The sequence below is a fragment of the Chroicocephalus ridibundus genome, chromosome 1, assembly GCF_963924245.1.
Source record: "Chroicocephalus ridibundus chromosome 1, bChrRid1.1, whole genome shotgun sequence".
In the NCBI taxonomy this organism is placed as follows: domain Eukaryota; kingdom Metazoa; phylum Chordata; class Aves; order Charadriiformes; family Laridae; genus Chroicocephalus; species Chroicocephalus ridibundus.
In genome coordinates this window covers 49108855-49131514 of record NC_086284.1, presented here as the reverse complement: position 1 = coordinate 49131514, position 22660 = coordinate 49108855, and the positions used below count along the sequence as shown (strand labels likewise).

General features: G+C 36.2%; 1 protein-coding gene across 13 annotated transcripts in view; it reads left to right on the top strand.

The window, feature by feature from the left end:
- MYCBP2 (MYC binding protein 2) overlaps nucleotides 1-22660 on the top strand; it is a 200425-nt gene that overhangs the window by 43505 nt on the left and 134260 nt on the right. For all 13 annotated transcript variants that reach the window (XM_063335960.1, XM_063335975.1, XM_063336007.1 and 10 more), the window contains exons 7-17: nucleotides 88-159; nucleotides 2890-2986; nucleotides 7429-7502; nucleotides 8716-8854; nucleotides 10474-10550; nucleotides 12623-12827; nucleotides 15409-15573; nucleotides 16314-16472; nucleotides 17235-17439; nucleotides 18163-18308; nucleotides 20457-20558. In XM_063335960.1, coding sequence (XP_063192030.1) covers nucleotides 88-159; nucleotides 2890-2986; nucleotides 7429-7502; nucleotides 8716-8854; nucleotides 10474-10550; nucleotides 12623-12827; nucleotides 15409-15573; nucleotides 16314-16472; nucleotides 17235-17439; nucleotides 18163-18308; nucleotides 20457-20558 — 1441 coding nt within the window. The remainder of the gene's footprint in view (nucleotides 1-87; nucleotides 160-2889; nucleotides 2987-7428; nucleotides 7503-8715; nucleotides 8855-10473; nucleotides 10551-12622; nucleotides 12828-15408; nucleotides 15574-16313; nucleotides 16473-17234; nucleotides 17440-18162; nucleotides 18309-20456; nucleotides 20559-22660) is intronic.

Genomic DNA, 22660 nt, shown 5'->3' with positions numbered 1-22660 from the left:
TGAAGACATTGTTATTTAGATGGTAAATGATTAAGTCTAAAATTGTCACTGATCTTTGTTAAAAGATTGGAGTTTTTTGCTTTTCAGGGCCATATATACAATTCTACGTCCCGCATCAAAAACAGAAAGGAAAAAAAGTCTTGGTTAGGCTATGCTCAGGTAGGTGAATAATTAAAACATAAAACATGCACCCCACCCCTCATCCCTCATGGGTAATTTAAGTAGACTTTGACTTAGAGTAAGCTTACATGGATATTGTATTGTTCCTTTGGCTTTAGTTATAAAAATCAATTTTTTGGTACTGACAAATAGTGGAAGATGAGGGACATCTGATGGTACTGGCATATAGAAAGGAGTAATGAAACATGTCATTGATTTGTGTTGTCACTGTAAAGACTATTATTTAAGAAGCGCACATCAGTTGACTGTACAATTCATAAATACAATGGTTTAACATAAATTTATGAATTGTACAGTCAATTCTTGACATTACCACTGCAAAGTTATCTATATTTGGATGTTTTGGTTTTTTAGAGTTAGTCCATTTCTGGAATATCAACCACCTTTTTGTATGTCTTTGCCATTCGTTATAAAAATAGTGCGTTTTTTAGAATCCTGTTATTACCACTGAGTGCACGCTCTCTCAAAAACCCCAAAACAAAACAAAAAAACCAACACAAACCCCCAAAACTCAATTGCAGAGAGCAATTAATTTGCTTCATTTTTTAACTACTGAGAATTTTTTATTGTATATTTACTATTAACTGAGTGGTCTCATTGTCTCAGTGTGAAATTAAGTGTATTCCTTGCCATGCTTTTGAAGTGAAATTGTTAATTACAAATATATATCCTATTATTACAGTTATTTTATATATATATGTATGTATTTGAAATCTGGTTTTGTTTAGTATTACAACAGGTCACCAAAAGGTGTACTCGCGTAATGCAAATGTGTGTGGATGCATTCGTTCAGGAGCCTGTTTTATCAGTTTGGAAAGGAATAGGATCCATACAGTTTCACGATATAGAGTTATACATTCGGACATTCTGTACATAGCTGTAAAAATATTCGATATTCTTTGGGTGCTTGTACAGGTGTGTGCACCCACATAGTGACTGTACCCAAAGGCACTGCTATTTAGAAAAATGTCACTCAGGGGCTATATTTATAGGAAGATGCGTAAGTTGCGCTTATTACTAAGTATGTGTCTGTAAAAGAGGCAAAATGTGCCCTCAGTCTCATTTCCCTTCGTGCTTGGTTAAGTCAGCTCAAATTCAAGTGATTTTTCTTACTTCATCGTCTAAGTTATTTTAGACCAAAGCTTTTTTATCTGCTTTAATGCTCTTTACTTATTTTTCGTAATTTGTGTATGTTTGTTCTTTCTCATTGCACAGATTGATTTATCCAGGAAAATTCAAGTAGTTTAGATGGAAGGAAAAGGGTTGGTTGGATTTTTCTGTTGTTGTTAGATGACTGTAATTAGGGTCTCTGACTCTTTGACAAATGAAGATATTCTGAGGTTAAGCCTTAGTGACCTCCCTGTGAAATGCATCCATACTTAGATATGTAGAATCCCCACCTGAGGCCAGTCATGGTTCAAGCAAGTGAAAGCCATTGTCATATCTCCTGCTATGACATTGTGTTGGCAGAATCATTACTTAGTCGTTATTCATAGTGGCCTCTGTAACCCTCCCGTTGGTGAATGCTACTTTGCTTGACCTCAGTCACCTTGCATGACTGTGTTCATAAGTGCTCTTAAGTAATCTGTTTCCTTTCCTGTGGCTGCTTTTATAGCAGAAGTGCTTTCTAAGTGTAAAGTCCCCAACTGTGTTTCTACCCTGCTCCCTTGCAGAATTCATGGGCGTTGTAGAATAGAAAAAGATACAAGACCATTATGGATCTGTGCATATTATGCAAATGTGGGGGCTTATGCAACCCGTCTGGCTTAAACTAAAGCAAAACTTACTTGACTGTTTGTTTAAAAGTGCACTCAAAGTTATAGGTATAAACAATAAACCTTAAATATGAGTTTCAGGTAGGCAGATCTTCTTACTGAGAAACCTTCTAAACTGTTGACTGAATCAAACCTTTAAAAAAGTATATACATATGAACAGAGAGACACTATTTCAGTATACCAAAGGGAGACTTCTTGATGTGGGCTGCTGACCAGAATAGGTGATTTGGGGGAAATGAAGGTATTCTGCACATGGAGAAACAGAAAGATGAAATAATTACTCCTGAATATCTCCATTTCCCTAGGCATGGTTGGGAGGTGAGTGGTATAAGAACTCATTGTATGTAACCTTGTGTTATGGCTGCTGTCACCAAAATTACCATGTACTTTGTGGGAATTTCTTTGATGAAGAGCTCAGAAAGAATAAATACATGGAATCTTGTTAGTGTGGGAGTCAAACTAGTTAACTAACACTTTTGAAAAATCTTCTCATTTTTAATGCACATATTAATGATCACCCTTCTATATACAGCAATATATGTATCTCCTTTCTGAAATTCCTATGAATCTTTTGTTGATTTGGCAAGTGGGGACAGGAACAGGGTTTTTGCTGTGGCTTTTAACTGTAACTGCGTACACATATGTAGAAAAGAATTACTACATGGGGCTTCAAAAGCTGTATACAAGCCTTAGCAAGCTGATCTACAGCATGTAGAAAGTGTGGAAGAAAGGGGTTAAATTTCCAGTTTTTATTGCAGAATTTGATTAGTGGAAAAAAGTTGATTACCAAAATGAAACAAATCTGATGTTAAAGGTTTCCAAAATTTTTAAACAATGCCTAAAATAGCGATTGCATTTTCTCACTTTAGACATTATCCTTTGATGTATTGAAGACTTTTTTCATACCAATATATATGTTCTTACTTTTACCAGGGTTATTTATTATATAGAGATGCGAATAATCACAGTATGACAGCCATAAGAATAAACCCTGAAACTTTGGAACAAGACGGTACAGTTGCTTTGCCAGGTATGAACCTCCAGATATGAGAAGATGGTTATAGTTTACTGTTTACATGCTATGTATTTTCAGGTAAGCAGAAGAGAAATTGAGAGAGATTTTGAGATCGCAAAGAGACTGCTTTGTTATGACTTTGGTTTGCTGCATTAGAACAGCTGCAGTATTTCATTCAGAGGTCTTGCATCTTACTCCAACTACTGGAATAATATTGCAACGTTTTAGAATGTATGGTGATCTTAATTTAAAGACTCAGAGCTTAACTTCCTTCTTGAAGAACTTTTATGTCTTCCTTATTTGAACTTTGAGCATTTAGCTCAGATATGTCTTTGTTTCCAGTGTTAAGTGTACCTCTTACATGTAGGTAGTTACAAACTATGACCAAAACCATTTGGTTTTTAATATAGATAGAAATATATCCAAAAAACAAAGGAGGCTAATGAACAGTGATGGCCCATGCTTCTGATGTTTAAATTGGTGGTGGGCTTTTGTTTATTTGTTTTGGGATTTTTTTTTTTGTAGTTTTGTCCTCATTTGGGTTTTTCATAGAGGAGCCTCATAGTTTCAGTCTCTGTTAAGAGAATGAAGATGTTCCTGGAACATGCTTTAATGGCCTCCTGGTGAAGCACATCTGTTCTTAGTCACTCATGTAAACAGTAGAAGGGCACAAGAATATCTTTTGATCGAACAATGGCAGGCTTATTCTATAGATAGGAAGAAAGATTTTGTGTTGCATCCTGACATAAATAAGAAGGTGCTGACTGAAACCTCAGAAAAATTCTCAAGGCTTTTTGTATTTCAAACACAAACATTAATTTTTGAAACAAACTATGAATGTAGAATCTAGTCTATGCAACTTTCTGTGAGTCCTTAAAATATGGATGTCTGTTTAAGCTGCTTGGCCTTTGTGGGGCTGTATGAGAAATTTGAGTGAGAGCACACTCAAGGACCTGACAAATTGCCTTTTAGGATTTTTTTTCTACTTTCTTCACCTTAAGGCAGCTTCTTCAACCAGTAGGATCCTTAGAGGTCCTTAATTATGTTACCGTTAGTAAACAAATCAGTACTCTTCATGCAAGTCTGGAGGAACACTTGAGCATATTTAAAGTCCACATCTCTGAACTGTTAGCTTTCTTTTGCAAATCTCAGTGACAAGTGTCATTCTGCAGGACAGCCCTATGTTACTACTATAAAAAGGTGAAAATTAAGCAAGAGTATGATTTCTAAACAAAAATGTATTAATCTTTCAGTGCAAAAGCAAATCTTACTAATTGTGGGAATACCCATTCAGAAGTGCATCAAACTACTTCACACAATTGCGTTTCATGTGGCTTGTGCTGGTGTCGAAGTGGATGCTAGATGTTCTTTATAACATTTTGTATTTCTGCCCTTGAACTTTGCTGTTTTACTTTCTGCACTTCACATTTATCTCAGAGTTATATTGTGAGCAGATATGGCGTTGTTCTTTTGGCTAGGACAAATTCAAAGGGGTCCAGTTCTGGTTATTTCCATTTCCCATTAGAAGGAAAGAAATTAAGGCGGGGGGAGGGTATGTGACCTATCCTGAGGAAACCTGAGTAAGTACATAACTCTAAATAGTAGTAGCTGCCCCACTGTAATCTTAATAATGACTTGCAACATACCGTAGTTCTGAAAAACCACACCGGATAGAACTAGAGGGCAGTAACCTTGCTAACAGCTGAACACTGATATGACTCCAGCTATTTCCTCCTAGCTGATATGATATTCAGACATGGCTCTATCTGGAGTTAATCTCTTTCAAATGCCTGGGTTGGTGATAATGCATTTAAATAAGGTATTCATATTTATTCACACAGGGATGTGTTAGGAGATTAGGAGTTCCTTAGGAGATGCGATTAGAAGCTGATCCTAGCTAGAAGTCATATGACCTTAGAGAACTCAGTGGACTATGGAAGATTATCTTCTCCTTTCTCAGACAGTAGGATCCACCAGCTTCTTGAAACCGTAAACTTGTATTTCAAAGGGTAGTCTTTCCGCTCTGATAGATGATCTAGCAAATCTAACAATGTATTTGGAACTACCAGGCTGTGTGTCAACGTTCTTGTATCTAATGCCTTTGTCAAGCTTCATACACTGTCCTTGAGCTGTGGATCTGCCTTCCCAGTCCAAATATCATAAAAGAATCCCTGAATCGTATGAGATTTTCTACGTGATTGGACCTGAATTTACAGAGGAGATCGTCATCTTAACCATTTCTTTAATTGTAACACTTACTACATACCTTAAAAAAAGGTTGCTATGTTCAGCTGAAGAGGTTGAAGTTATGTGGTATTTGGTTTCATTGTTCTTTGAAATTACACACGAGTATCTTGGAACTCAGGACTATTCCCTTAGCCTGAAAAGTACTGCGAACTACGGGTAGCCTGGGTGACCTCAAGAGTACTGATTAGCAGGCACGGGTTGCACTCTATAAATACAGAAGGTGATGCTTGACAGTCCTCTTGAAGGAGGCTGTGATTAACAGGTGTCTGTAGCTTTGTCCTTTAAGTAAAACATAAGCCCTTTTTGTTACAGTCATCTCCAGACAGAAACCTTGGATAAAGATATATCCCCCAGAGCAATTTCCAAAGTCAGATTGAATAAGACTACAGTTGCTCATAAGAGCTCCTTGCTAGCTGAGACACTATACTATCCCACTTTTTTGCAGATATTCCATTTTCTACTCTCCCCATTAATTTGATATTTAACATTGGGCCTGGATGTTATCTCATCAGGTGCTAATTTTTAGGAAGTCTTCTGAAGAACATATTTTTTTTAAAAAAAAAAAAACAAACAACAAAAAAAACCAAACAAAAAAACAAAACCAAAAAATCATCCCTGTTCTAGATTTCCTCTATGAACACACCTACCAAACATATAAACAACCCCACAAAATGTTTACTGGGAGGCTGACCTCTTCTTGAAATGACTCGAGAAATAGGCCAAACAATGTAATACGGACCCACTGGTGGCCAGAATATCCTGTTCTTTTACTGCTATGCTTACGTGAGCATGTAATTTTCAGCCATTCAGGGGATCTTAATACTCACCAACTTCCTATAACCTTTCAGAAATGTCATTTAGATTATTTTTGGAACTTCTCTTCAGGTTATTGACAAGTCTTTTGTTTTATCACAAATACCACTTTGCAGCAGAGAATTAGTAACGTGAACTGACTTTGGTCATTAAATCTGAGGTTATTTTTGAGAGTGCAATATTTCAAACGTCAGTGTATCTGCCGTTCTCCATGCTGCTTGCTGCTGACCCTCTTTGTGATTTGTACCTGCGTGTAAGGGGGAGGTTGTCTACTGTAGGTCTGTTAGTTCAAGATGTGAGAATTGGAGAAGGCCACCTAATGCATATTCTATTCCTGATAAGATACCGTATCGGACTGGGCAGCATAGCAGGAAAAAGTAAACAAGTTTTTGGGTTTGTGAATACTGTGGGTTTTTCTCAGCTGTATTGTTTTTAATAAAACACTGCAGCTACTAGCAAAAAATAGCAAACTTGCTGGTTATGCCAGAAGGATATTACGTGTGCTTCATTTAGCATTACATTTGTTAGATAAAATGGCTGATACTGGATCTTTGTTCAGGTTATGAAGCAGATACTTAGAGTGTGAAGTAGCTGTCCTGTAGTATTTTTCGAACAGGTCTCTTTCCTGTGCGTAATCAGAGAAACAAGTGCCTTTCCAGTCATATATTATCAAATCTTTGTTAGTAGCTCCATCAGCAGAGCAGGAGGGGAAGAAGAGGTAGTGTAGGGACATACTTTTAAACTTGTAGAGAAAGTGGTCTTTTTCCCCCTATATGGGCAGAATTCTTTCCCTACCTTCTTTTTCTTGGAAATAGCTGAGCTGTTTTCAATAAATGTGTGATGCATTCAAGTATATGCTTTATAGTTTTCCAAAACCCCTAGATTTTCAGTTAATAGTTTGGTTAAATTTATGAACAATGGAAAAAGGAGATGAATAATTAAAAGTTTGATTCCGTTTCGTTTATTTCTGCAGGTTTTATATGCTGGACTTTTCTTTAAAGATAATGGCCCTTCTCTTTTAAAAAAAATAGTCTTTGAGGAAGGAGAAAGACTAACACTTTTAGAAAATTAGGATTTAGTTGTGTTATAATAGTTTAGAATATCCATCAGAGGTAAATATTAAGTATTTTTGCAGTTAAATGTTGGGGTAAACCCTTACATTTCATACAATGGAAAGTGCTTTAGTAACTCTTAAAGGGATAAAGGAGTATTATATGCTTTAGACAAGAGAGGATATCCTAGCATAAAATAACATGTTATCAGAACAGTATGATCTCTCTTTAGACAGACTAGAACTCTATAGTCTGATTGTAGTGAGAATGAATTAGACAGATGCAGAGAGCAGTATATGTATGTTAATATGAACTGATGCAGTCTACTTAATCTTTCTCTAACAGATTGTCATACTGAAGGACAGAATATCCTTTTCACTGATGGAGAATATATTAATCAAATAGCAGCATCTAGAGATGTAAGTGTTGTATGTGATGGGTAAACTATTTTTCTCTCAACTTAATTTTTTTTATTTTACAATACTTATAACTTCCTTTTCACTTAATGTTTGGCTTTTTCTTTGCTAACGCAACTAAGGAAGAAATCCACATAACTAGAGATAATGAGAAACTGCCATATTTGTGCATAAAGGAGCAGTATATTGGTATTTATCCACACCATTTTAATTTGTGATAGATTTTTCAGATGTGTTTGATTTTTCAAATAAGTTTTAAGAAAAACTTTGTTGTGCTTTGTTGCTGAGGAAAAATATCTTATACATGGAATAATGGCTTCTTAACATGTTATTCTGCAGGGTCTCTATGGGATAAATTTCTTAGATTTTAATTATTTTTTTCACTAATTTCCTGTAATTTCTTAGGCGTTTTTTTGGGAATTTCAGACAAATCTAATAGAAAGAGGTATGAAAGCTACTACATTCCAGTAGATTTTTTTAATATGAAAATTTCTTATTGGCCAAAGGTGTGGAAACCCAAATAAGTGCTTACGTTAGGGGCAAAACAGTTCTAACTGTTCTGTGTTTTGTTCAGCAGACAGTTAATTACATTCTTAATTCTGGACTGGTCACTTTTTTGACAGTGAGAAAGCTGTAAAACAGGGATGGGGCAGGGGTAGGGTGAGACAGGGTTGGCAACAGGTGACAGACATGCAGCTATAAGAAACCCAGGATTAATCAGTTTCCTCTGCTCCTTTCCCTGCTAAAGGAGCAACTCCTTTTTTAACATGGCCAGATGAAGATACTTCATCTGCACTTGTAAACAGAATCCTGTTTTGGCTACTCTTTGAAGCTGTCACTCTTAAACAGCATGCAGAATTTTGGATTCTGAATCGGCCGAAGTTTGAGGGCTTAAAAGATAGATGTAAATAGTTATAAAAGCAAGATTTCTATAGTAAGATTCAGAGTTAATTATTTTTATAGCAATTCACTATTTTCATAGTGTTCGTAGTGTTTTCAGGGAATACAATATATCTTTTAAGGTCTTTCAGATGCTTATACTCAGCTTATCTTTTTTGGCACCTTCTTATTTTCTCTTCTGTAATATATTTTAATTCATCAGTGTATCCTCAGATAATTTACTCTGAAATAGTATTATACTGATACACTTAGGCCGTGAAAAGTAACTAATGCATTCATTATGAAGTATAAAGTGGATTAATTTTTTTTGTTACAGGATGGCTTCGTGGTGCGAATATTTGCAACAAGTACTGAGCCAGTACTGCAACAAGAATTGCAGCTTAAGCTTGCAAGAAAATGCTTGCATGCCTGTGGCATCTCATTGTTTGATCTGGAGAAAGACTTGCACATTATCAGTAAGTCCTCTTCTTTGAAGGTTAATAACAAGCCTAGTAATTCAAATAATAAAACTGAAACACTGCTCTTCCCCTTTGTTTTTCTTGTGTGCAGGAAGGTATAGGTCCATTATAAACATTTGGAGAAGGACAGGGGTTTTGAAACTGCTTAAGTGTTATTTGACTCATAGTAATCCATACATTCATTTTGAACCGCCTTTCTATAGCACTGTCTGTGGTTTTCCAGTATTGTCCTCTAGTTGTATAATAAATATATAATTGTTTGAAGCTTGGACTTCATAATAGTGCTCATGTAACACATAGTTAAGCTGTAGAACTCCTTTCATAGAATCATAGGGTTGGAAGGGACCTCTGGAGATCATCTAGTCCAACCCCCTGACAGAGCAGGGTCACCTAGAGCAGGTTGCACAGGAACGTGTCCATGTGGGTTTTGAATATCTCCAGAGATGGAGACTCCACCACCTCTCTGGGCAGCCTGTTCCAGTGCTCTGCCACCCTCAAAGGAAGAAGTTCCTCCTCATGTTTAGGTGGAACTTCCTATGCTCAAGTTTGTGCTCATTACCTCTTGTCCTGTCACTGGGCATGACTGAAAAGAGCCTGGCCCCATCCTCCTGACACCCACCCTTTAAGTATTTATAAGCATTGATAAGGTCCCCCCTCAGCCGTCTTTTTTCCAGACTGAAGAGACCCAAATCCCTCAGCCTTTCTTCATAAGAGAGGTGTTCTTGTCCCCTAATCATCTTGGTAGCTCTCTGCTGCACCCTCTCCAGCAGTTCCCTGTCCTTCTTGAACCGGGGAGCCCAGAACTGGCCACAGTACTCCAGGTGCGGCCTCACCAAGGCAGAGTAGAGGGGGAGGATGACCTCCCTCGACCTGCTGGCCACACTCTTCTTGATGCACCCCAGGATGCCATTGGCCTTCTTGGCCACAAGGGCACATTGCTGGCTCATGGTCATCCTGTTGTCCACCAGGACTCCCAGGTGTCTTTCAGCTGAGCTGCTCTCCAGCAGGTCAGCCCCCAACCTGTACTGTTGTATGGGGTTATTCTTCCCCAGGTGCAGCACCCTACACTTGCCCTTACTGAATTTCATAAGGATTTCATAATTTCCTTTCTGTGAGTCAAAGTTAACAACAAAAGTTAAAAGGACCACTTATTGGATTAAGGCAAAAGAAATGCATTGAACGATACTAAATATGTGAAAACCACCTTTGCATCAGAATTTGAGATGCGAAATCATTAGTGTCTCCGAAGGTGTTTTGGAGAAGTATCACTTGGCCTTTGCTTTGTGGGTTTTTTTCTCTGTTAGGTGTCTGCTTTTGTCACTCTCAGAACAAAAGCATGTTTAACTACATGGACCTTTTGTCTGACCAATTGCAGTTGCTCTTATGCTAGTGCTTTTTGGGTTTTTTTGAACAACTTTAACAGGTCTAGCCCAGTAAGTGTTCTTGTGGCAGCAAAACGTGTTTTGGTTTTGTTTTTGTTTTTTTTTTTTCCTCCACTTGTAACTTTCTTAGAACCCTTTTTTTTATGTCATACTCTCCCGGGCGGAGTTGGGTCCGTAAACTGGTGTGTGAAGCTGCCTGGTTAAACTGTGGGGTAACGCAGTCCTTTCGCACAGGTACGGGGTTTGATGAGGAGTCTGCTGTCCTTGGTGCTGGAAGGGAGTTTGCACTAATGAAAACTGCCAGTGGAAAGGTACTGAAAATCTTCTTTTTTTTTTTTTTTTTTAAATAATTTAATTATTATTTTACACCCTTCCTTTTTGCCTTTTTAATTTGTTAGAATGAATTTGTATCACTGTATTTACATACATTTTCAGAGCCTACTTTAAAGGGAAAAAGGCAAGGGTTATTTGAAAACATAAAACAGATGGTGTTGGAACCATTGAGAAATCAGTCGCTTGAATTTGTGGGAATTTCTGCAGCCAATCTTAGAGACAGTTGGGGCTTTCTAGGTTTGGGGGACAAAATTGCCCTTTGTCTACAGGTTTCACAAAACTTCACAAAATTTTTTACCTCATAACTTTCCATAAACAGTATGACCACAGTCATTTATTTTTATCCCATCCTGATTTTTTTCCAGTCCTTCAGAGAATTATTGACTTTCCCTATGCAAAGTTTTCAATTGATTTCTTTAAACCTATTCTTAATGATATGATATACGTATATATGATACAATATAATGCTATGGTATATTTTTCAGGGACATTTGCATAGTCATTGAAACTTAGAAATAATTTTGCTTACTGTCACTATGATTTTTTTTTTTTACATTATTTACTGTGTTTCAGTTTGGTAAGCTGATGTTATTTTACTTGTATAAGCAAAGTTCTTTGTTTCCCTGCATTCAGAATTGTATTGCTTTATTGGAATGAACACCGTGCTCTGCTTCTACCAAAACAGTGAGATTGGTGAAAATGTTCGTAATAAACTTAACTATTTTAATAGTATGAAACAGGAATTGATCAAGCAGAACTCTTCAGACATTAGAGAAGAGAGGTTAATTTGATCTTCAGACTAAGAAATGCCTCTTCATTGTAAAATTAACAAATTTCCTAGTTTTGATCTCTAAAGTGGTGTGATTAGGTATGAAATACACTTTTATTATAAGACAATGAAAGATGGCTTTAGGTGCTCACATAAGTTAACACATCCATTTTATAGTACTGTTGAGTAGTGTGGTTCTAGGGGAAACTTTTTAGTCCATGTCAGTAGTTTTGTGTTTGTTCATGTGAAATATTTTTATTTTATATTACTGTTTATGTATGCAGTGGCTGCTGTGCATTTACTGAAAATAAATTTCAAACATATGTTAAAGCATATTCAAATTTGTAGTAGTTTGGTATTTTTAATTATTTTTATTGTTATAATACCGTCTCGTTTTTACCCAGACCACACGTTTCTCTTAAGTGTTTTAAATGCCTCATTTCCTCTAAATAGTTTCTTCTGAACAGTTCTTTCTTGTGTGTTCTACTCATCTAGCCAAACAATTATATATGAAAACTAACGCTGTGTCACAGCAGAAAGCACATTTCAAAACAAGCAGAATCAATCAGGATGTTTCCCCCATGTCCTTGTTTCAGCTGGGATAGAGTTAATCCAAAACAAAGCAGCTATAGAATGAAAATTAAGTATGAGAAAAATGTTGATAACACGTATTGTTTTAGTTGTTGCTGAGTAATGCTTACATTAGTCAAGGACTTTTTCAGCTTCCCATAGAAGCTGAGGTGGAGATGGCCAGAGGAATATTCCATAAAATAGACATGCTCAGTAGATAAATGGGGATTGGCTGGGGGTCAGGAATCTGCAATCACTACTTGGGATGGGATGGGCAATCAATCATTGCGTGGTGAGAGCGACTTGTGTTGAATCACTTTATTTTGTGTATTCTTTTGCCAGTATTATTATTGTTGTTGTTATTTTCCTCTTCCATTGCTGTTCTATTAAACTGTCTTTATCTCAGCCCATGAGTTTGCTTTTTTCCCCCTTTTTACTCCTTTTCTCCCTCTTCTCCCTACCCTGCTGGGGTGGGGTAGGGAAGTGAGCAAGCTGCTTCATGATCATCATTGCTGGCTGGGGTTAAACCACAAAACCCCATTAAGTCAAAATTCATTGGTTTAGGAGAGAGATATTGAAATGGTGTAAACAATGTCAGGAAAAGTTCTGTATGGTTTGAAATTACAGGATTTGAAAACAATGCAACATAAAAAATGATGCAAGTTTAAAGTACTGTAGCATAAGTGAACATGATGAACTGTTTTCTTCTAGATTTATTATACTGGCAAATATCAGAGCCTTGGAATCAAACAAGGTGGTCCTTCGGCAGGAAAATGGGTTGAACTCCCAATCACAAAATCTCCAAAGATTATTCAGTTCTCTGTTGGACATGATGGCTCACATGCCTTACTCGTTGCTGAGGATGGAAGCATATTCTTCACAGGCTCTGCTAGTAAAGGAGAGGATGGCGAATCAAGTACGTGTTATGCTTTCTTGATCAACAGTTGATAAAAGCATATTAACCACCTTTTAATTTGAAAAGAAGAGTTTTAACGTTTTCCAAGAACACGTAAGTGTGCCATTGGGTTTAAATATTACGGCAGCCACAGGTCCTGACAACCAGTGTCACTGCCTCTCCCAGAAAGAGGTGTTAATCTCAGGTTTAGCACAGTTTGGATTGTGTGGTGGGAGCACTATTTTACAGTTGTCCTGAGAAAAGGTAGTCATAAGTTTGGTAAAGAAGCCATGCTATCTGCCTTGGACTTGGTCTGAAAAACTGAGGAGACAAACTTTTGCCTCTTCACTGTTGTTTTAGAGAACTTTGGAAATGGGTGTTTTGCCAGCAATTGCCTCTTCATAATGGAGAGGTACTTTGATTAGAAATTGTAGAAGCACAGTCTTCTGTGCCTGATCAAGCACAACTCTTCAGGCATTAGAGAAGACAGATTAAGTTGATCTTCAGGCTAACAAATGCCTCTTCAATATAGAAGTAACAAATTTCCTAGTTTTGATCTCTAAAGTTGTGTGTTTAGGTGGAAATACACTTTATAAGACAGTGAAAGATGGCCAACGCTAAAAAACTGTGATCTGCTGTGATATTAAATTAAGTACGTCACTTTAGGAAACAGACTGTAGACTGTTGTGTTATGTTGTGTTAGATTAATGAGAGAAACAAAAAAAGGGTAAAGAATGTGTTTTGATAAATAACTAGCTCCTGAGGATCTTAAAGCTGATGATGTTCTATTTCAATAGTGTAGTTTCGTGTTACCATTAAAATGGATATATTTTTCACAAAGCAGGTTTGTGGAAAAGTTTGGTCTGCTAGCCATAGAATTAAAACGCAGATTTAGTAAGACAGAAATTTTTTTTGCCTCAGTGCGGTCAGTTAGAAATATGATAAACAGCACTCAAATGGTGGTATTAAATTCAAGTCTATAGGTAGTAGTAGATGGTTAGAATTTGAAAATTAATTTAGAATAGAATTTAAAAATAAATTTAAAATCTTGATAAACAGCAGTGGTAGAGCCCAGCTTTGTCTCCATCAGCTGTGTAAGAGTTTTAGCTTTCAAGAAAGTTAACAAAAACTCAGTGAGTTGCGTATGTGAAGTATGGCAGAGCTCATGCAGAAACAAATCATATTTAACTTATCTTTCCCATGAAAGATGAACTACACTGACAGTATTCCCCAGGAATGTGTGGATTTTCCCATGTAATAGAACTAAAATACAGTCAAGAACAGTTTTGATAATGCTTACGGGATGGATTCTTGAATGTGTTCGGGAGGAGGAAGTTGATGGTAGTACTCCTGTGTAAAAATCTGGATAACAAACTTGGCATGTGCTATAGGAACTTTGTAGAGTCTTCTTAAATGCAAATCTACTGAAAACTGTGTGGGACAAAAATCATACTACTTTCTCCAGTAAATCTAGAGCAAGTTTAAGAGATTCAAACAAAAAGCTTTTGGTAAATACATCTAAAAGCACAACTTTCAAAATTTCTTTCTGCAGTTATTGGGAAGTTATCCAAAATGCAATCAAACTGATTATTTTTTGTGTGTATTTAATTAATCTACAATTTCAGAACAGAAGTTTAGCACTTTGAAGTAAATTGCTGTCACTGCTTTCGTTTAAATGAGCAAAATTTAAGTGAGAAGATTTAGTGCTTACTAGATCTTCTTACTGAAGAATCTGCTCAAGGACCATATCAAGGTCTTTCTGAGTTCTTTTAAAAGTTCAGCTCTCTTCGGAGTCATCTGGTTCCCTTTGTTACTCTCTAATTTAGCTTAGAGTGGATGTGTACAAGTTTTAATTTATTTTTTTTTCCCCCCTGATTTTTTTTTAAACCTGGGCAGGGAGACTGGGTTTCTATCAGCAAGGTGTGTATGAGTGTTCTCTGTAGAAAGTTGGTAATTGTCAGCAAGTGAAAGTAGCTGGCGCTTCTCTGACTTGGGTGCAAATTCACAGGCAATAAAGTAGCTGTTAGTTGTTTTATCCAGTCTTTAGCTCCGTTGTTGCCCTTTTCTTTGAGGCCAGATTACAAACAATGATTTTTCGGCTGGGTTTTTTTTCAGTACCTTTTCTTCCCTTTTTCCTCTTGTAGGAATCTGTTGTGACTCAAAGGTTTTCTGAAGATGGTTTTAATAACTAGAGAATTTACTGTTTTTCTTTTTTTAAAAAATGAACTTCTGCAATATTTAAATTCTGTGAATTTACTGTGCATATATCGTCATATATATTCTTCTCAGACCGCAGTGAGGACTTTTTTTTTTCCTATGTGCTGCTTTGTAAAGTTCATAAAGTTAGTCTAGTATATATATATAAAAGAAACACTCAAAGAATCATTACTGAAAGATACCTATCTAATAATGACTTTGCTTGCTCTTGAATTTTTTGAGAGAATCCAGTGTAATCCAATAAAAATTAGACCAGGAGAGCATACAGATGGAAATATTTTTTTCAGTAGCGGCCGGAAAACTAAACCCTAATGTAATACAAATGTTATTGTGCATTTGAAGGTTTTTTGGTAGAATGACTTGCAATTTATTTATTTATTTACAGCTAAAAGCAGACGGCAGTCAAAACCATATAAGCCTAAAAAAATTATTAAAATGGAAGGAAAGATTGTCATATCTACAGCATGCAATAATGGAAGCAGTTCTGTAATTTCAAAAGATGGAGAGCTCTACATGTTTGGAAAAGATGCCATTTACTCTGATAGTACAAGTAAGTTAAATATTTGTCTTTTAAGTGATTTCTCACCTAGAGTAATTGAAATTAGTTTGTAAGTTTTTTTAGCATGTGGAAATGACGTTTGTGTGTTTCTTACTCTCCTAATAGATTTCTGATTTTTCTGCTGATTCAGCCAAATATGACACAAGGGTAGAAAGAGAAGACAGTTTCCTTAAGTTCTGTAAAAATATATAGCAGCACTAGTGACAAATACATGAAAAATACAGCTTCCACTAAGGGGAAAAAAAGATAATCATTTGTTGAGTTAATCTGACACTAGAAGGCCACACAGGGAAAAGTCGCACGAATAAGAACATGTTTTGTTAGGAACAAAGGCTACAAGAAACCAGGCCTTATACATTTCTCTGCTCACAAGACAGCATGTTTTGAATTTGCAGATGATCCAGTACATCTAAATTTAGATAAAAAATAATAGATTAAAAAAAAAAAAAGCTCCAATGGTATTATGACTTCTTTAGAATTGTTTTTCAGAACAAGTGATTTTCAGCAGGGTTTGGTTTGGTTTTGGCTTTCCTTTCTCTGCAGGACAAATGGCCTAAGCCTAATTCTCTTTTCACTACTTATTTTAGCACTTGTTTTTTATACCTACTGTTTTTCTCCCTTGCCGTTAACTTAAAAATTGTCAGTATCCGCTAGCAATTTTGTTATATTGCTGAAGTTTCTTTCTCGGATAGAAAGTGCAATTTACCACTCAATTGTTCTGTGTCTTACAGGTTTAGTAACAGATTTGAAAGGCCATTTTGTGACTCAAGTAGCCATGGGCAAAGCTCACACCTGTGTGTTAATGAAGAATGGAGAAGTTTGGACATTTGGAGTGAATAATAAAGGACAGTGTGGACGAGACACAGGCTCCATGAGCCAGGGAGGAAAAGGTGAGGGACCTAGGCTTTTTTTCCTTTTGTTTTGTGTGCTGGAAAATATCACAAATGAGAAGATAGCTAAGCATTTTATTATAAAATAATTGCAGTACTAAGGCTTAAGTACATGCAACATACTTAAAAAAGACAAAATGAGGTACGGATGATTTCACTTCGACTGTCAGGTATTTGGTGTTCTACACATGCTAATAAACTTAGTTATGTTTAAAAAAAAAAAAAGAAAGAATCTTAATTACTTCTCTTTTGCTGGTGAAAAAGTTTTTCTTTAAAACAAATTAATAAAGCCAAACCTCATCACTCCTTGTGCCTTTGTCCTAGTAAGATTTTTTTTTCTATGTTTTCTTGTTTGCATTCAGTCTTGAGGCTGTTGTTTGCCTAACCAGGCCATGAATGCAAATTTATGTCTTTCTCCATACAACTGAACGTTTCCATTACTCCTAAATAGAGGTATGAAAAATCATACCTATGCACCTTTGCTGGATTGGAATATTTCATGTGTGACAAGTAAATGACCTGTTACTTGTATCCTAGAATATAAATGTTTCATTTCCCTTTCAGTTGTGAAACCTAGTTGTATACACCAGCTCATGCTCGGAGGGGTTTCAAAAGTGTCATTGTGCTGGCTGAGCGCGCAAATCAGGCATACCTAGTCATGCCTTTTAAAATCTGATCGGCAAGTGTTCTTCAGCGCTTCCTCAGTAGTAGCCACTGTTGGCCTCAGAAAACAGCTGTCTCTTGTTTCAATATCTTCGTTAGGTTTTGGAGTTGAGAACATGGCAACAGCAATGGATGAAGACCTAGAAGAGGAGCTGGATGAAAAAGATGAGAAGTCCATGATGTGTCCTCCAGGCATGCATAAATGGAAGCTGGAGCAGTGTATGGTGTGCACTGTATGTGGAGATTGCACGGGCTATGGAGCTAGCTGTGTTAGTAGTGGGCGTCCTGACAGGGTACCTGGAGGGTAAGCAAACCTATGGAAATATACTTGCTATAGGGTGTTTGAATGGCGACAGCAATGCAATTTGCATGTAAACCAAGTTGATCTGTTCTTAACCTTCAATCTAAGGTACCATTATGTCTAAAAAGAGTCTGTGCTTTTAAAATCAAAAGTAGGTTAAAATTTTTGTAAATAGCTTGTGATGGTTGCAGGTGATTTAGTTTTAAATGCTTTTTTTTTTTACATTTCTTAGCATATAGTTCTTTACTAGAAGCTGTTGAATATGAACACTAATGTAATCTGTCTCTTGACAGAGCTGCTGGCTTTGGGATAACCTTTCTCGTCCTGTGTTGGAAGTTTTTTATCTTGCTGTTCCAGTTGCTTTTATGTGTTACTTCAGGGTTGATCTGCATAAAGGGCCACTGCTTTACATATTGCCATTACTATTTCTCCAGCATTGCATGTGCTCGGGGTTTCCTTGTTCATGTTTTCATGTGGTGTGCGTTTAATTAAATGAGGAAAAGTTTAATGCTGAGAAGTCAGTTCAGATACGTACGGTCAGTGTGTGGTCCCTGTCACCATGCGACAGCAGCTAGGATTTAAACTAGCTATACTTTCTGTTTATCTCAGGAAAAAATTACATGTCCACAGATAGAACAGACTAATGATGTGTGTTTTTAATTACCGAGGCATCAGTAACGCATGAAAGTGTAAAAGGTAGTGATAAAGCAACTCTGTTTGCTGCAGAATCTGTGGCTGTGGCTCAGGTGAGTCGGGCTGCGCTGTATGTGGCTGCTGCAAGGCGTGTGCTAGAGAACTGGATGGCCAGGAAGCAAGGCAAAGAGGAATCCTTGATGCTGTAAAAGAGATGATACCTTTAGATCTCTTGCTGGGTAAGTGATGTGAAATTAGCAAAATGGTTTTTAATTTTCTTTTTTACTGCATTTTTTATTTCCCCTCAATACATCTGTTTGCATTCTTTAATAAACTGAGTCCCACTGCTGACTTTTGAAACTTGAATTGGAGTAACTGGATATAATAATTCCAAATAATTGGAATGAATAAGGTTAGTTTAGAAATAGGATTGTTCTTTTCAGTTAATATTTCAGTTAGTATTTTGATTCTTCTGTATAATAGAACTTTGTATCTTAAGTAATGCAGTTCTTTCTTTCCAATCAAATTACTGAACTTTTAGAATTACAGGACAGTTTTTAGTTTAATATTGTTAAAATAGAGAAAATGTTACTCATCAGGCAGATTTATTTCTTGGTGATATAGCAAAGTGGGATCATTCTGGTAAGTGAAATACTTCACTGTAAATGTGTGCCATTTTCACCTGTGTGGTTATGATACTAATGTTGATAGTACAAAGTTGTTCTTGTCCTTTTTTGATAGCCTTAAGATTTTTCTGTAATCTTCTTATGAGGGTTTTTTTGCAGTCCCATAAAAGATGGGGACTATTGTTTCTTGAAAACTTTTTTTCTCTTAGAAATTTTCAGAGAGAAAGAGCTGCCAGAAATGTGGAAATTACTTTAAAAACAAAACAAAAACAACAACAACAACAAAACACCAACCAAAACCGAACGCCTCCCACCTCACCCCTCTCCCCAAAAATACCCACCTTAGCATAAAAAATATCAACTGGTATGATTATTAGAAAATACAGTTTGGGATCTTGCCTAGTAAAATCTGTTATCACAGCAGTTTAAATATTGTATTCTCTGTACGTACAACTGGGTGAATACAGGCTTTTGTAGACCAGACTTTCCTTCCCTGCTTTTTTTTTATGTTTAGATTTACATAGAGCCCTTAATCCTGCATGGATGTATGGATATAGTATCTGGTATAGAAAAGGACCATAAAATAGTGAGATGTATGACTTAAATTGGTGAGATGTATAAATATTTTATCTGGAGGGGGAAGGAGTAGTAATAATAGAAAATTATATTCTATACTTTGAGTGTGAGATTATTTTTTTCCCCAAGCAAAAGTTAAATAGAAACTAGAAGTGGTTCGCTTGGTAAGTTAACACTGAGGACCCCGAATAACCTCACTGCAGTCCTGATACTTTCATATAGATATTTCTAAATGTAATTTGCGTATATATGGCTGTTACAGAAGTAGGTTTATCCTGATGGTGAATGTGGCAATAGCAGCTCTTCTTCACAGCTCTTCTTGTGCATGACCAGGGAGGAGTTATGGTTTTTCGTGCTAACCTCCGCTTCGCTAACTCCTCTCCTAGCAGAATAGACAATGGCTCTTGGTCCTCTGGTGGGCTTGGCATGGTTTGAGGTGAGGGTGTTGAACTGGTTGACCATATTTGTCTGGAGAAAAGTGACAGTGCTTCCAGGTGGAGTTTTTGTTTGATAGTGGAAGTAAGGTGTATTTTTTTTAGATTGTTGCAATTTGCTGAAAAAATACTGGAAAAAGATTGTGCTTACGGTAGTTTTATTGTTGCATTCATTCAAATCATGTTTTCTGTTTTAAAAAGTGCTAATCGGTTTGTTTCAAATTCCTATTAAATGAGCTACTTTGGTAAATAAGTCTGATTTACATACAGATGTATACATGCATTAAAAGTAATTGTACTTCTTAATAAGCACAGAGCATATAGTGGTAAAGCATTCTTAAACTAAAAAATATCTAATCTACTTAAAACATTTTTAAAATATAAGCAATTTAATGTTTGTTTTAATAATAATCCTGTTTGAAACTTTTTTTGGGAAAAAAAAGAGATAACATAATTACATATAGATATGTATATGCCTAACAGAAATAAAGTTCTAAATGGTATTCAGTAATGTTGGAATTGTGGCAGATTTATGAAAACTGGAAAATTGGAAATTCAGAAATAAGGCCTAAAACTATTCTCCAAATTTACTCAACTCCTTTCTTTATTTCTCAGTGTTATGTCAGAGCCATGTAAAGAGCAGGTAGTAAGTAGGCTTCAGTTTTCATTTACTTAATTTCTTCTAGAGTTTATTACCATCATAACAATTTTAAAGATAGTTTTACATATTTTGTTTTCCTAATCTGTGTAGCTGTCCCTGTTCCTGGAGTTAATATTGAAGAACACCTTCAGTTACGGCAAGAAGAAAAGCGGCAACGTGTAAATAGGAGACATAGATTGGAAGAAGGAAGAGGTAAGTGACTTTCTTATTGATGAGAGGCTTGAATACTTTAAGCAAACAAATGGAAGTTCATTAGTTTTGCTCCAATGAGCCAGTATAGTAACCAAACAAAAATTGGACCCTAAATACCTAAGTTATGTTATTTAGCATGCTTTTGGAAAATTATGAAAAATCTGTATGTTTAACAAAGTCTACTTACAAGAATCAGAATTTTAATGGTGATGAGTAGCATTTTATATCACTTTCCTATAGTTAATTTTAATTTTTTGCTGTATCCTAGTTGAATAATAGCTTGTTAAAATGTAGATCCTAAAACATTTTTTACATGAAGAGTTTATATGCCTTTTTACATGAAGAGCTGAAATGACTGCAAGCCTGTCCAGTCCTAGTTACCTATCATATGAATTATGTAATTACTATTAATATAAATTATTGAATATCTGTTGTATAATAGTAAGCAGAATTTCTTGTTTTATAAAATGAGTTTTTCTATATTTGAATAGCATGAAAAAAACTCACACGCTGACTGAATTAAGAAAACAAAACACTGCATCATTTCAGAATTTTATTGCCTTGTGTATTATCTACCTTGGGAATTATTGTTGATTTTCCACACAAACAACACATACTTTAATATGTTTTCAGTACTTGTCTTGTTTTAGAATACCTCACTGACTTAGTCTGGTAAATAATTAAAGTTGAGAGATTTAGACCAATACAAATCATAGTATTTTAGTGAGCATGATGATGGGGTTGGTAAGGTTATTGTGTGTTGAGAAGAGGAACAACTTTATTGGAATTTGATGCTCTTTAAGTTCCTGCTGTGTTAGTAAATACTATTTTGATTCTCCTTTTAGGAATTAGATACTGTTTTTACTCAGATACAAAAAGTGCGTTGCGATCACACTTTATTTCTAGACTCCATGCCAGTGAACCTTGTGGGGCAAATTGTGGCTTTGTTTCACTCGCATGTAAGAAATTACTGGTCTTACCAGAAATAATGAGCAACAAGGAAGAGAAAGCTTACAGTTTCCTATGCATGTGGAAAAGGATGAATTTTTTTTTTCTCTGTGGTTAATTTTAGATGAGAGGTAGAGGGGGGAAGCCTTTTTTCTTCCTTTGCCTAGGTCATGTTGGAGCTGCATTGCGTGCTGCTGGCAAATACTAGGTACAGCTAACGATTGTTTTTTCTTAAATCCTCGTTGAGTGCCTGGATATTATTGAAAGCTACTGCTGTTCAGCCCAGAAGGGTAATGACGACAGAGCTGGGAGGTAAATTTCAGTTGGGGGAAAAAAGGAAAAAAAGAGCATCAGAGACACATTTCAGCTTGCTTCCATTTCTGTGGTTAGAAGTAGTGCCAGAGCAGCTTATCCCTTTTTTATGCCATCTGTCTCTTTAGAGAGAAAAGAAAAAAAAGTTTTGGATCCAAAAGAGTCTCAGGGGATCAATATATCAGGAATGTGTGGTTATTGTTAGTTTGATAGGAGTATAGGACAAAGATACTGCTGGCCAGCTTGTTGCACGCATCCGTATTATATTCTGTATCAAAAGAGCATGGAAATTCTATACCTATGTGGCTACTGGAGGTAGTCATTCAGTTCAGAATGACTGATGTGATAAAGCTGGGAATAGTGTTTCACAAATACTTAGAGATCTTGATTTACATAATCAGGTATGAAAATATGATTTGATAATCAATCTTGATTTACACAATCAGATGAAAAAGTTGGAGTTTTGTTGCTTCTCCATCCAAATGTTGCAGTTTTCCATGGGTTGGTGAAAAGAGTAGCACCATTCTTGAGAACTCTTATGATGATGCTCTTATCGTGAGAGAGACCAAGAACACTTAAATAATCTACTAGACTTTCATTTTACTGTGCAAAAGGTCTTGCAACCTGAAAAAAAACCTTAGTTATAGTAATGTTAAAAAGCTTAGGCAGGCTGCTTAGCTTTCCCAAAAAGTTCTAGGATTTGTGCATATGTAACTGAACAAATCCTGGCAAATGAAATAGTTATTTAGAGATCAAAAGAAGGGTTTCAACTCTGTTAGGGTCTTTCCTTCAGGTACACAGTGTTTTGTTTGTCAGGATTATCATTTCTGGGTTGTAGTGTG